Source organism: Chionomys nivalis, chromosome 12 (genome assembly GCF_950005125.1).
Source record: "Chionomys nivalis chromosome 12, mChiNiv1.1, whole genome shotgun sequence".
NCBI lineage: Eukaryota > Metazoa > Chordata > Mammalia > Rodentia > Cricetidae > Chionomys > Chionomys nivalis.
This window is the reverse complement of record NC_080097.1, coordinates 66,833,807-66,848,148: the sequence shown is the minus strand read 5'-3', so window position 1 is coordinate 66,848,148 and position 14,342 is coordinate 66,833,807. Positions and strand designations below refer to the sequence as shown.

Sequence of the window (14,342 nt, the reverse complement as noted above, 5' to 3'; positions counted from 1 at the left end):
ACAGAAAAGGGTGGTTTTGTCAATGAGGATACAGCACAGAGAAAGAGACTGATGAGGGTTTCTGGGTCTGAGGCCTTTGAAGCAAGCACAAAAGCTAACCTTTTTTAAATTAAAAAAACCTATTCATTTTTACTTTGTGTACACTGGTGTTTGCCTGCACGTATGTCTGTGTGATGTTGCTGGATCCCTGCAACTGGAGTTACAGACAGCTGGGAGCTGCCATATGCATGCTCCGAGTTGGACTAAGTTCTCCGGGGCAGTAGCCAGTGCTCTTACCCACTGAGCCGTCTCTTCAGCCCCAAAGCTAACTTTCTGATAGAGAGTAAAGTCAAGATTCTCAAGGCTTGGAAAGCCAGCATTATTTTGTAATTATATTCTAAAATGCAGTTAAAATTGGATTATAAGAAAAGTGCAATTACTGCTAAAGCTATGACTAAAAAGCCTTAGAAAGGCCAATTTTAAAGGAAAAATAGGATTTAACTCCAAATAGTCTCCTTATTCAACCTAATTGAGTTAAAGTTGGTGTGATCAATACTCAAGAGACTCAGCATGAACACAGGGTAGAGAATAGAATTTTAATTAGTATCAAAATCAGGACTTTTAGGGGCCAGTTTAGTACTTGCTAGAGTAAAACTGTGAACTGTTACTTGATAATTGACTTAGCTTCTAAATCAAGTCAGAATTACACATACTTTGTATATTTCTTTAGTATACATCAACATATCCCATGATTACATGCAGACATGGAAAGACAAGAACTATAAAACCAAAATCGGCATCAATATTGATGAAATGATGAACCGGAAACAGCTGTCCAGAGATGCAGAACATCTGCTTTGAACCCTCCTGCTCTTTCCCGGGGTTGACATAAACTCCAGCAGTAAAATCCAACAGCTCTGAGATGTGAGGAAAAGCAGACTTACTCCTTTCAGTTGACATTCCATGCAGTCACCCACCTTTAACAGCGGTCAGAAGACACGGGTTCAGTATCCTGAGAATTAGATGAGACCTGCTAAATAAATAGGCAATGAAAATGACCTGAGTTCATAGCAATCTCCAAACTCGAAAGACGACACCCCAGCTCTCCTGACAGTCATCAAAAGCCTCCTGGTCACGTGGCCCTGACACCCTTAAACACCAGAAATAAGTGCTGCATGCTGAGCAGTGAGCCGACGGCACTAAGGGCGAGGAGTAACAGCCACAGAAAGTCGCAGAAAGAGCAGGGCAGATGTGGGCTGACTGGCTCTGCTCCCTGCAGCTAAAAATCCCTTCCTTACACAGGAGGAAGACAGCACCTTGTGTGGAGCCCAGGGAGAGCTACCCAGAGGCAAGTGTTGGCCATAGCGAGAACAGCTGCCGCCGCCTAAGTGAGTCCAGAACCTATCTGTAGGTGGCGCTGGGCTGTTATTCTCCAGCTCACTCACATCTGCACTGTTCAGGGTCACGCGAGCACAGAAAAGGAGATGGTCTGTCTGCCTTTCATCCAAACTCTCTCAATTTGCTGTGCAACCTAATGCAAGGCACTTCAAACACTGGTGCCTCAGTATGTAAACATGCGACTTGGTAACATGTGTTACTTACCTCAGGGAGCATCTATACAGAGCACAGAACACACACCAGATGAAAAGCACTGTGGAAACCTGTCGCTTCCTGTGCCCAAGTCTCCATGTTTTCTTTAGAGCGCTAAATATTAATGATGGTGGCATTACATCCCTTCACGTGTTAGCTGTTTGGCACACAGGTTTTATATATTTCAAGTCATCATACGCTCTAGCCCAAAGGTGTTTTTTCTAACAGAGCCATTGCAGTATACCCAATGTGGAGTCCCTGTGTTCAAACTCTCAGCTTTCTCTGAGGTACATGTGGCATCATAAAAAAAAAAAAAAAAGAAAAAAATTGAACTAGTACTGTGTAAAACCATGTTTTTAATGAAAAACAAAACAAAACAAAAACAAACAAAAGCCCCCAAAACCTGGAAGTATGCCACAGCATCATCTGGTCATCTAAAGGGACAAAGGTGGATTGAGAAGAAACAGCCTCAACATGATACAAAATAAATGTGGCTCAAAAGAAACATTAAAAATGTAATGTTTCATATGCTGAAATATCTACAGGTAATAAATTATAAGTGCAGTAGTTCAAATATTGCTTTTTAGCATTAGTTGTTTTTTTAAAAAACAAGTTAAATTTAGAACATTTTAAATTTGTTATATTCTTCTTTCAAAGTAACTGTGGACATGGAAGCCTTCACAAAATCAACCCCATGATGCTACCCTGTAGTCTTCACACAGAATGTACTCAACTCTGACCACCTTAGAGTCACAACATCTTTAGGTCAATACATTGTATCAGACTCCTTCTGGAGAGCTGGGCTGCGAAGTCCACTTTCCCGCAGCTCACCTGAGCCCTCCACACTTCCACGCCTGCTGATTCTCTGCAGGGGCTTTGCTAGACTCACAAAATTACAGAAACAGTAAATAATTTCTTTAGAACTGAAAATGTGTTTTTGTTCTCTTTTGAAAATAAAGTGCTTTTAAATTAAAGTATTTCTTGCCCTAAAAAAAAACTGGAACCTTGAACTCTCCATATCTTGACACATTTTAACAGAAAAAAAAAAGTATTGGGCCATTCATATCCTTCAAGAGTTCAGATTGGATCCAGGCTGGGCTTTGTGTCGTTACCACGCTCGTGCTTGTACATGAATGTTAAAAGAAAAAGAGCGACGTCCAAGGATGACCAGTAGGCAGTGTGCGACGTGACGGCTGACCAGTAGCGGCTCTCCACAAGGCCTTCTCGGAGTTCAAAGTCAATCCTGTGCTCCAGCTCCACTGAAAAGACAAGTTAGATAAGATTACCAGTGTCTGAGGAAGGCTGGGGACGGCTGGGTGGAAACAATGTCTAAATTGTCACCCTCTTTATTCTAAATCATGAGGCAGTCAGAGTCAAAGCGGTCAGGGTTCTATGGGGTTCTGCTCCACTGCCCAGGTCAGCAAAGAATAATGAGGAAACTAACACACCCACTTGCTATCATGGCATACTTCTGGAGTTGGAGTTTCTATTTCTACCTCCCTTCCTTGAAGACCTTCTTGCATCCCCGGAGAAACGGGGAGGCCCCACAGAACACACGTTTCTATGGGGAAATGCTCCACAGCAACCACTGAAATGTCTTCTAAAGTTAACTATTATTTCACAGCTCCACAGTGTCCTGCCCCTGTAGGCTGGATTCCTTAGAGGCAGCTGCCACACAGTTCAGACTACAGCATTTAGTGGGTCTAGCCTGTGCTGTGACATTCAAGTACTCAAATGAACTCACTGTGGCGGGAAAAGTTAAACTGCCCTCGCAAAACTGGAAAACAACCGAAGAGCCCCAGGCTCTCCTAACGGGCTGACATAATGGACCTCTGAGGTGGAATGCCTTACAGGCTATAAACACTTGCAGGAAATACCCACACAGAACTTTCACAAAGTTCTTTTAACCCAAATTTTTCACTTAATTAAAATAAAATTAATCCATAATAAGTCAGAAATAGCTGAAATCCATATGGATTTGGTTAAGAATGCCCCAATCCTTTATTTTTGTACTCCATGGGCCTTCACGAGATTTGTAAGCACAGTCACCCACACCAGACCAGAATATGAAGATGAGAAAACTGAATTCTCAAACGTGATACGAGGAGTCAAGATGAAGTGGGTCACAAAGAAAGAAAAGAGGCAAGTGTGTGATCCGGGAGGACTCAATCTCAAATGCTGCTGCATTCTCCTGCTTAGTTCAAAACTCTGCATAATGTTTTCAAATCAAAGGGTCATTTTTCTTGCTTTAGGAATTACTTGGTTCCACTTTGATTTTAAGGTCCTGAAATTAATTCTTTTTTGTGTTTGTTTTTGAGACAAGATTTCTCTGTATAGCCCTGGCTGTCCTGAACCTTGCTCTGTAGACCAGGTTGGTGTCGAACTCACAGAGATCCGCCTGCCTCTGCCTCCTGAGTGCTGGGATTAAAGGTGTGCGCCACCACCACCCGGCCTGAAAATAATTCTTAATGTGCTACCACTGTCCTAAACGAAGTGTTATCTATTTATTATGGCCCTTGTCATCCTTGTCACCTCTGCAAACATCAGCTATGCTGTTACCTAGACTGGCTCCATCAGTGCTTTTTTCTGCTTATCTCTGGGCTTGGGTTAGAGCAATCAAAAGGCAAATTAGGCAGCCAGCTTTCCTTCACAAATGTGCTGTCTCAAACTTCCTTTGGTCCTCAGTGCAGTTCCTGCACACCTTGCTGGCGTTGTGGAAAGACCAAGGAAGATCAGGGATGAAATGGAGTGGGTCTGGCTTGTTTTCCTCTCTTCGTTTTATATAGAATCTCCAAGGGAAAGAGGAGCTACATGGCAGTACCACTTTGTAATGCTGTACAATATGCTCTTGGCCAAAACAGGTTCGGACGTGCAGGTGGCCCTGCTGTCTCAATTCTGTCACACCGAGACTTGTTAGGACAACACAGTAGATGGACTCTCCTAGTTTTTCTAACTTTCTGGGATCATGGGGAAAGGAAAAAGGAAAATTACCTTTTTTTCTTTTTCTATACTTCAAATACCTAAATGTAAAATCTGTTCAAAACAAACAGAACCTTGTTCCTGAGCAGGTGGAGAGAATAAAGCCGAGAAAGCAGCTGCGGTTGAATGTAGGTGTGTGTGTGTGTGTGTGTACATCCAGGCCGAGGGACATCTTTGGGAGTCCTTCCTTAAGTGCTGGCCTTTTCTGTTTGCTTCTTCAGACAGCATCTCTCATCGGTTTGGAGCGTGTTCACTAGGCCAGGCTGGCAGGCCAGTGAGGGCCAGGGATCCAGCCATCTCTGCCCACTCAGAACTGCAGTTACAAACATATACCACCATGCCCGGCTTTTAAAGAGTGGGCTTTGAGGCTTGAACTCAGTTTCTCTTGCAAGAATTTTTCTGACTGAGCTATTTCTCCAGCCCAATTAAGTTATTTATTTATTTATTTATTTTTGGGGAGGTGTTAGGCTATATGACTAGTGGGGATATTAGGTGACTTCCTCAGGGAGTTCACTGAGTTAGGTCAATATAAACTTCTGCTCTGGAGGCCAAAAAGGACCCAGTATGTTATACTCTTTGACTATCAAGTAATATGGATTTTGATCATTGAAAAAGATGCATGAAAAATTAAAGGTGGATAAAATAACAAAAGAAAACCCTGAACACATTTTTTAACATCAAAGATAAAAATTCACTATTAGTAAGAAAAAGATGAAAGAGAGAGAAACTACAGAAGAGCGAGAAATTGGTCAGCGAAGGAACGGCAAGCTGTAAGACCAGTCCTTAGTGGCAGATCGGGAGTGCTGGAAAGGAAGACTGAGAACGCGTCTGCATCAGTATTGCTGTGTTTAAGACGATCCAGCCTGGCAGAGGCCATCTGTGCTTGTGTTAGGATGAGCTGTGGGGACAACTAGGAGCGATGCGGTTCTTTGTACCAGGGAACCTTTTTATATCGACATGAAAAGAAGAGTGGAATGTCTGCGGTCTCGAGGACAATAAAGAAGACAGACAGGGGCCTAATGCCGTACTCCTGTCTCTGAAGTCCTCTTTTGTAGGCGTACTGTATTTCTTAACACTGAAGATGAGAAAATGCACATATAGTCTGCAGTGAGAGTACTGCGGCTGCTCTCCCAGAGGCTATCCCAGTTCTCACTGAGCCGATCTCTAAAGCAGACCATTTTCATAGTGTGCGGTGCACCACCCCTGACATATACCATACCGAGGCTATCATCTTTACTCTGCATTACATTTTCCGGAAAAAGAAGTTGTGGGAGATAAAAGAACGATTCTTGAAGTCTGAAATCTGTGAAAAAAAACAAACAAGATTCTGTAAAGGCGAGGCTGATGGTTAAAAATGGCCTTCAGTGTTGCAATGGCCAAAATGTTAGAGCTGATGAGCCTAGCACACACACACACACAAAGCAGCACACCCTAGGTCTCTGGGAGGAGCTCCTTCATGGAATGCATAAGCACAGCTTAATCTCCAGTCAAAGTCAGATCTGCTGATAGCTCCATACTCCTCAAACTAAGTGCTAATTCAGGTTGTAACCCGGAGGGGGGCAAAACAAACAAAAAACCCTACAAGTACAGATCCTTTCCTTTAACGCGCTATAAACACAGGGACACAAGAAACGAAACCACAAGACGCTTTAAAATGAGCTGGTCTTTTCAGAAGTGAATGCTCGCTAGTAAGATGTGTCAACTTGATGAGAAAATAAAGACGGTCAATTGACACACTTACTCTTCAAAGAGAAAACTTGGTCACGAGTTCAGTCTGTGTCCTCCTCACCTTCAGAAAACGAGACTCAAAGACAGTGGCGTCAGAACAGAAGTTATCCTGAAGAGCTGATCATTGTGAGGAGGAGGAAGGGAGGAAGGAAACTCAGTCACCTAATCACAACAGCCAAATTCCAGAAAGATTTAAGGGACAGAAGTTTCAGGATTGCAAGATAGCAATTATAAAAGTCAGGACTACACAGAAGGATACACTACTGAGGCAAGTCAAAGAATTACTGAGACAAATTCCAAGTGACTTGAGACAGGATCGTATCGCCATAGGTCTGATTTTAATTATTTTAATAGTCCTATCTCTATTGAGAGATGACTACAGAAGACTCAAGATGATCTCAGATCTAGTACAGACTAGGTTGGAATTGAACATGAGGACTGGTAAGCATTTACATGGAAGCATGACAACATGGCATGGGTGTAGCTCAGCAGGGCTGCAGGTTGCATGCACAGCACACACTAGGGCCTAGGTCTGAGGGAATGTGTGCAGTGAGTCTGTCCAGCTGAGCACCTAGCGACTGCTGGGTAGGAAGAGCTGTCGCTCTGCTACCATGAGACATGTTCGTTAGTATGTACACAAAATGAAAACATCTTCTTTGCTCAGATCTCTATGTGCTCACTCCTTTTTCTGGGGTCTCCAGTGTCGCTTGGAGAGTCTGGCCCCAGTATGCCCACTCTTGTTCATCAGCATCACTGGTAGCTTGCGGTAGCAAGACTATGGAGAACTGCAGCTTCTTAATACTACCTCACAGAATTCCTTCAGAAGCTAGCAGTTTTGATTTCTGCATGTCCCTAACGCTTACATATTTATAGTCATGTTTCCGGGTCAAAATGAATGAACTCAGTGTAAGAAATCAGGAAAATGAGTTTTATACAGATATCAAAGTCTAAAAAGAATAGTCTATACATGGTTCCAACAACTCACAAACATAAATTTAGCACTCGAAAGGAATGAAAAATGCCATTGGCCCAATTAGGAATGCTCAGACCTAATGCTAATCCACCCTGGGGAGGCTGAGTATGGAGAAACCATGCAGTCTCTAGGATGCCACCTTGACTTGTTCTGGTTGCTGGTCACTTCAAAATTCAGGGAGGTAGACACAGCAAGAATACAATGCTATCAGTAACTGCAATGGAGTCTGTACCGATGACCGAAGCAGTCATTTTCTCTTGCTAGCTGCAGAAAGGGAGCGGCTATGTAAGAACTTGTCTGTCCTTATCACCAGTGGGAATACCCGAAGTGCTAGTACTACTACTGGACACTTAAAAATAACGTTCACTGATGGACTAGTGTTTCACAGCTATGTAAGATTAAAAAAAATAAAGTTCATCTTACTGCTACATGTATCTACTCATAGAAATCCCTTAGTATACCAGGTAACCAGGGCAGGAACAAAAGACATAGTGACATGCCTCTGCTTTGGAGGTCTCATAAAATTGGATGTTTGTGTGTTTAGCTGCAGGACAGCAGTGTTTCAGAACTCTCAAGGCCAGATACAGGACACGTCTATAGCAATAATGGGAAATTTAAACCTTGGTGATTGTAGTAAAAATATACATTGTAAAAGCTAGGGGCACTTACCCCACAGACTGTCTTGTGCTGGACAGCCCTGGTTAAAATGATCTAGTAACTTGTCACTGCAGACACTAAAACTACACTTGCCTAAAAAGTATTCTTTTCAGACCTGAATGCAGACTGCAGGTATTCCTGCCCTCCCGCCCCTCCTAAGCTACAGTGGTAAGCACACATGCTGGAGGAGAACTGTAGGAACTAACATGCAGAGTCGAGGAAGCCGGAGCTGCTGTGTGGCAGGGTCTGTGTCGCCACGGTGGTAGTAGCAGGTGAAGCAACAGGCTTCTTCTCATCTTCCACTGTGTCTTTAGATGTCTCAGATGGCTGTGATGTTGAAGAACGTCCGAATCTCGAGAACAACATTCCTCCAAGCCCCTTTCCAATGCTAGCAGCCCCTGTATGTCACAGAATAAGGCAGTCACTCTGCTGACTCATCCCACAGTGCACTGAAGGGCACCACCCATAATTATAGCCGACTGGCATTTTTCTCCATGGTGGTGACCTAAAAAATATTCCAATTTATACCATAGGCTTTTAAGTAAGAATGATGGTTAAAAGAAGAAAAGCTGTATAAATTCTAGGAATACAGATATACAAACACACAACCAAGATGATATTTTATCCAGATGTTCATTGCTATGGAAGTATTTGGCAAAATTAAAGCTTCTAACAAAAGACCCATGTTGTTGACATGGGGCATATACCTTACTATTAAGAGGTATATGCCTTACTAAATTTATGCTATAAAAAGCCATTAATAACCTTTGAGCATGAAGTCAAATAGTAAGCAAATTTGGTGGGTAAGGCCTCCTTATACTGCCATCTTGTGGCATTTACACAAAGGACCCTGGTCCAGAAACAAAGGACAAATCAAGGGGCACGCTATTGGCATGCCCAATTTCTGTGCTGGCACAAGCAGTTACTCAAAGGGACACGAAATACCCCTATTGGTCTAGGAAGTTAAAGCACTAATTGACTTGACTTTCAGAAGACATAAGCATCCTGATGGGGAGATTCCACCAGAACGCAGAAGAGGAAGTGAAGCAATAGAAACATTTCTCAGGACCCCTCAGTAAGTCACAGGGTCAAGACTACAACGAGTGACAGAATGCTGTTTCTTGTTCTTAATGTCACTGGGGGACACCACAGCTTCTGCTTCAGTCAGCAGGGAAGCCTGGACAGTTGGAAATTTTCTTTTTTTTTTTTTTTTTTTTGGGTTTTTCGAGACAGGGTTTCTCTGTGGTTTTGGAGCCTGTCCTGGAACTAGCTCTTGTAGACCAGGCTGGTCTCGAAAGTTGGAAATTTTCTAACAGCAGATTTCCAACCACCCCCAACTTAAGTGCTTACACTCATAGATAAGAAGCAAAAGAAATTACCCAATATGCTTGCTTTGCCAATGTTAGTTATAGATTCTCCATAGTGGCGCCGTGACAGGACCGGGGAGGTCACGGGGCTCGGGATATTTGTAATGCTTTCACTCTCTGAGACTGAGGTAGGTTCTTTTGCTGGGTTGAGAAAGTTTGGCTTCATGTGTTCATAAGGTAGAGGATTTGAAGTGTTGTACCAGTGGATCTGGACCGGGGAAATGTTGCTGTAGTGCTTCAGAATTAACGGCTCCAACCTGTAGGCCTAGACATTTCAAAATGCAGAGAAATACAACATTAATGCAAAATGTCTGGATTTTAGTAAAATACTTATTCTTAAAGCTCGGTTGAGTAAGTAAATCTTAGAGCAAGAATTTAAAAAGTGGCTTTAAAATATACTTCCATATTTCTCACTGCTAATATATGTGGTTGTCTAATTACATATTCCTACTGATGAGACTACAAAAAAACTGGAGTTAGTTTTGACTAACAGTATCTATTAAATCATTTTCAGTGAAAAGGACTAAGTTTTTTTTTTTAAACCACATTCTAATATAATCTAACAAGATTTATGTCAAACTCACAAAGCTGAAGTGGTGGATGATAGCCCAAAATGTAGTAAGAAAGATTAGTCTTTAATATTTAGATCTTTTGTTATGCTTGATTGCAAACACCTGACTCCAATAAGACAGAGCCTAACTTGAAAGCCAACCGAAGGCTGCCTTCTATAGCAACGAGTCAGTCACCAGCTGTAGGTGCAGCACAGACGCCCACCTCCATCACTAACTGTCATTAACGGTCTGTCATCCATTTGGTCTCAGAGCCATCTCACAGGAGGAAAAGAGGATGCCTGCAAAACCTGCCTAGCAAAGGTCCACCCGAAGCATTAAAGAAAGTATTAGGGAAAACAATGCAGCTTGTATGCACGCTTAGGACATGAGAAGCTCTAGATTCAAATCCCAGAACCAAACACAGAAAAGGCAAATTTGAGATGTACAAAGAAAACAGAATTCATGTGTGCAGAAAAACACCTGAACATACAGACATGCTGGTCTCAGTGACCGCCTCGACTGTGCTCTGTACCCAAGCCTCTAACAGACTTAGGCTGCCGTCCTAGCGGAAGCTTATTTTCAGCTCTTCCGTTTCAGTTGGGAGTTTTCTCTTAGACATGGCAGTTAGAAGTTTAAACACATGGGTCTTTCTAAAATTCAATAGTCCATCAGCCAATGTTTATTTGGCGCTAGCTAATCAGTTTTCAAAAGAGTTCACACAATTATAATAAAAGCTAATTTCAGATAATTGTTTAAAATAGTGTTTCTGTGTGTGTTATACTGACTGTTTTCCCTAACGAGATGTAAGGAAATTTCTGCACTGTGTAGTGGGAAATCGAACCAGGTCGTGTGTCGTGCCCCCCCCCACTGCAAACTAAGTGAGCACTTTAATGCAGAGCTACTCCAGTCTGAAAATACTTGTCTATTTACAACAGCATGGAAGATCTCAGAGCGTTTACCTTTAAAAACATTTAAAAGAACAAATATAGTAAGAAATTGAAAAAAAAATGAGCATTTTATACTTCGACTCAACTAATGCATGATATTACCTTTCATGCTTTGAAGAGGATCTGTCAGACTCATCTCAATTTATACGATGTCTCAGAAAAACAGCACTTAAAGCAGAAAAGTATTTTTTATATTTACTTACTTACTTAAGAGTTATGTGTATGTGTACCATAAGGAAGTGTGTAGTGCCCATGGAGGCCAGAAGGGGGCTCCGCTGAAGCTGGATTTACAGAAGGTAGTGAGTCACCTGAAGTGGGTACTGGGAATCAAACCCAGGTCCTAGGCAAGAGCACCAAGTGCTCCTGACAACTGAGCCATCTTTCCAGTCCCTGATAGGTGTTATAAGAGGAGATCCTCTCTAACACTTTATTTCGTGAACTCTGAATGAACCAACACAGTGTTAAAAACACAACCTTTTTGAGTCAGAAATGAATCTCCTGTTAGCTCACGGCCCCTGCCAAGGTTGCTCACAGAGAACAGTTAGGGATCTAGGAAGCTCACAGTGAAACTCACCACTGGGTCTGTAGGATGAAAAATATTTAGTAAGCGGTTACAAATCTCTCGAGGTAAAATGTGATCTTGACTTCCAGTATTTCCTGGTCTGATGCCACGCAATGCCAAAAAAACTGCTAGTGGGGATCCCATACAGAAGAAATTCTCAACCTAAAATGAAAAGAGCCATCCTGAATTGAAACAACGATGAAGTGTTATTTTCAACAGAATAATAAAATACAAACAATAAAATTAAATCTAAGTATATATGTTTTAAGTAAGCTTTGTTTACATTACTTGTTAATTACATACCAGCCATTAATGATTTTATAATAATTTACTTCCAGTGGGGTTTTCATTATTTTAAAATATAGTAGAAGTTAAAGCTGAGACAAGGAGGGAGGTGAGCGGAAGCGTGTCGTTGTACTTCTAGTTCCTGGTCAGGGTGACATGAGGCTACGCCTCTACGCCAGGTGCTGTGATGGTTGGGACCAGCAGTGGGGTAGAGCTACTGCTCCCAAGCTGATAGAGTGTGGGGGAATGCCATGGAAGAATGGAGCCCCCAACTCTGAGGCCTTTGCAGGGGGCAGGGCGTGCAGTGGCCAGTCCAAGAGAGTAAGGATCTCCAGTTGAGACTGGGGTATCCAGGCTGGAAGAATGACCCACGAGACTGTGACTCATTTGGACTAAGTAGAGAGGAAAAGGCACTGGAAGATTTTTGAGAAAAGACATAGGTTAAGACTGAAACAAAAGTGTGCATGTGCGTGCATGTGTGTGAATCTACTTGGGATGATAACACTCAGATCTCTGACTATCCAAGGAAGACAGGCTTCATTTATATTTTAGGCTGTGAGGAACAGCACTTAGCCCATATTCTGGGAAGTGTAACCTGGTAGCAGTGTGTGTGTGGATGCACCAGGAAACTGAGAAACTACTGATTTGGGAAAAAAAAAAATTCTTGAAGGAACGAGGCAAGAGATAATCTCAAGCAGGGCAGGCCCAGCTGTCATTCATAATGGGAACATTCGAGGATTGAGTGGGGTGCTTGCATGGAGACGATAAAGAATAGGTCAGAGACACAACAATGCAGTTCCACTGTCAGAGGAAGTTTGAGATGTCTGTAATGTGTGGCTGAAAAGTTAGAGCAGAGGTATAGAAATGTATCTTCCGCCATCAATCGACATCACTGTAGTGATGGCGCGTAAGGCCAAGACAGTCACCCTGCTTGTCAAGGATGTGCTTAGAACACGGAGAGCTGGACACAGACCTACATTTAGTCAGCAGGAGGAAAGGGAACTCTACAAGGGAGAGGGAAAGAACCAGAATCCAGAGCAGCAGGAAAGTCAAGATTCTGGTCCTCAAACCCTCATCCGGCCATCCTGCAACAGGGTTTCAGCCTCTAATTCTATGCGCCTGCAACTCTTTCCAAGAAGATGACAGTGGGATTTCTATTCTATTTTTAGAGAAAAGAAAAACACAACTGAAGATTTATTTTGAAGGAATATTCTGAAATGGCGCCTTCATGCTTCTGAACCTGGAGCCTCACACATGCTATCGCCATGCTGCCCAGCCCAAGGAAAAGCAGTGCAAACAGCTGATGCAAACCAGTTCTCCTACAGATAGAGAGAGAAAAGAGGTCTCAAAGACACAGAAAATGAAGCTGCACTTGCGGCTCCTGTCTGTAGACCCAGGACTCGGACAGGGAGTTTGAGGTCAGCCTGGGCTACAGGGTAATTTTGAGATTAGCCTGGGCTACTAGATGAGTTTCTGTCTCAAAAAGCAAAATCAAGGATTGTAGGGGAGGCTCAGGGGGTAAGAGCACTTACTCTTCAAGCATGAGGACCTAAGTTTGACTTCCTAACATTCATGTAAAGAAGCTGAGTGCGGCTATGTATCCTGTCACCCCAAGATTGTGGGGCAGATATAAGGATTCTGAAACCCTGCAAGCCAGCCACCTCGTCAGAATGGAAAGTTTCTCATTCAGCGAGAGATTCTATCCCAAGGCAAAAAGACAGAGTGATAGAGAAAAACTTTGTACTCTGACCCCCATGTATACAGGGCAGGCACCTGCTTTGCATAGTCAAGTATACCACACACACACACACACACACACACACACACACACACACACACACACACACACACTAACCCTGCAGAGTCAAGTGCACGAACCAGCCACATATATATTGGCATGAGCACACACTCATACCAGCCACCCAATATTAAAAACAGGTGACAAGAGGAAGCTATGACATTCTGTGCAAAATGCCCGGTCACTTCCTAGCCATCTGGTAAGTCATCTCTTCCATATTATTTTGTTCATGATGGCTGCAGTCTGACAAATACAAAGGTACTGTTCTCTCAGTCTGTTATGACTTTCAAATAATGAACAGTTATAAAAAAACACTAAAATAACATGTGTGGACATGTATGATGTTTATGTGGGGGCATGTATGTACCATGGCACACATGGAGGTCAGAGGACAATTCTGTAAAGCTGATTCTTTCCTTCTACCTTAATGAGGGTTACAGGGATTGAACTCAGGTCACCAGGCTTGCATGCAGAGCAAGCCTCTTTCCCTGCTGAGTCATCTCACCAACCCCCATCAAAGAATTCTGAAGACAAAAAGGAACTTCCTTGTTCAGAGATGAGTAACCAGCTGAGTTCAGAAAGATCACATGCCTTGGCTAATAGTACTAACTAGATACAAAAATCACAGCCAGAGCAAGGCTTCATTGTCCACACTGTACACCAATGCTTGTCACTGCTCTTCTTCTCCTGGTTTTGAAGGTCAATGGTCAAGTGCAACAGGATGGACATCAGCATCCTCAAGGTCAATCTATCTATTCGTTATCCATGTAGAAAAATGCCTGTTTCCTCCTGACCCCTTAAGTCCCAAGTAAAACTCGCCAGGTTTGATACTCTTCTTAAATTCTCAATTTCTATGTTTCCCTCTAAATAACGATGAGGAGTCTTTATTAAGCTATGCATGACTTGCCTCAGAAGAAACCCAATTA

At 42.7% G+C, this 14,342-nt stretch overlaps 1 protein-coding gene across 7 annotated transcripts in view; it reads right to left on the bottom strand.

Moving 5' to 3' along the window:
• Positions 1-569: 569 nt before the first annotated feature.
• Positions 570-14,342, bottom strand: part of Ddhd1 (DDHD domain containing 1) — a 78,653-nt gene continuing 64,880 nt past the window's right edge. For 4 of the 7 annotated variants that reach the window (XM_057785916.1, XM_057785917.1, XM_057785919.1 and 1 more), the window contains 5 exons: positions 11,346-11,495; positions 9,286-9,538; positions 8,113-8,304; positions 5,768-5,851; positions 570-2,828 (listed from right to left, as the gene is read on the bottom strand). In XM_057785916.1, the coding sequence (XP_057641899.1) occupies positions 2,647-2,828; positions 5,768-5,851; positions 8,113-8,304; positions 9,286-9,538; positions 11,346-11,495 (861 nt within the window). In that variant the 3' untranslated portion in view covers positions 570-2,646. The remainder of the gene's footprint in view (positions 2,829-5,767; positions 5,852-8,112; positions 8,305-9,285; positions 9,539-11,345; positions 11,496-14,342) is intronic. The other 3 variants (XM_057785918.1, XM_057785921.1, XM_057785922.1) reach the window with 1 other exon arrangement.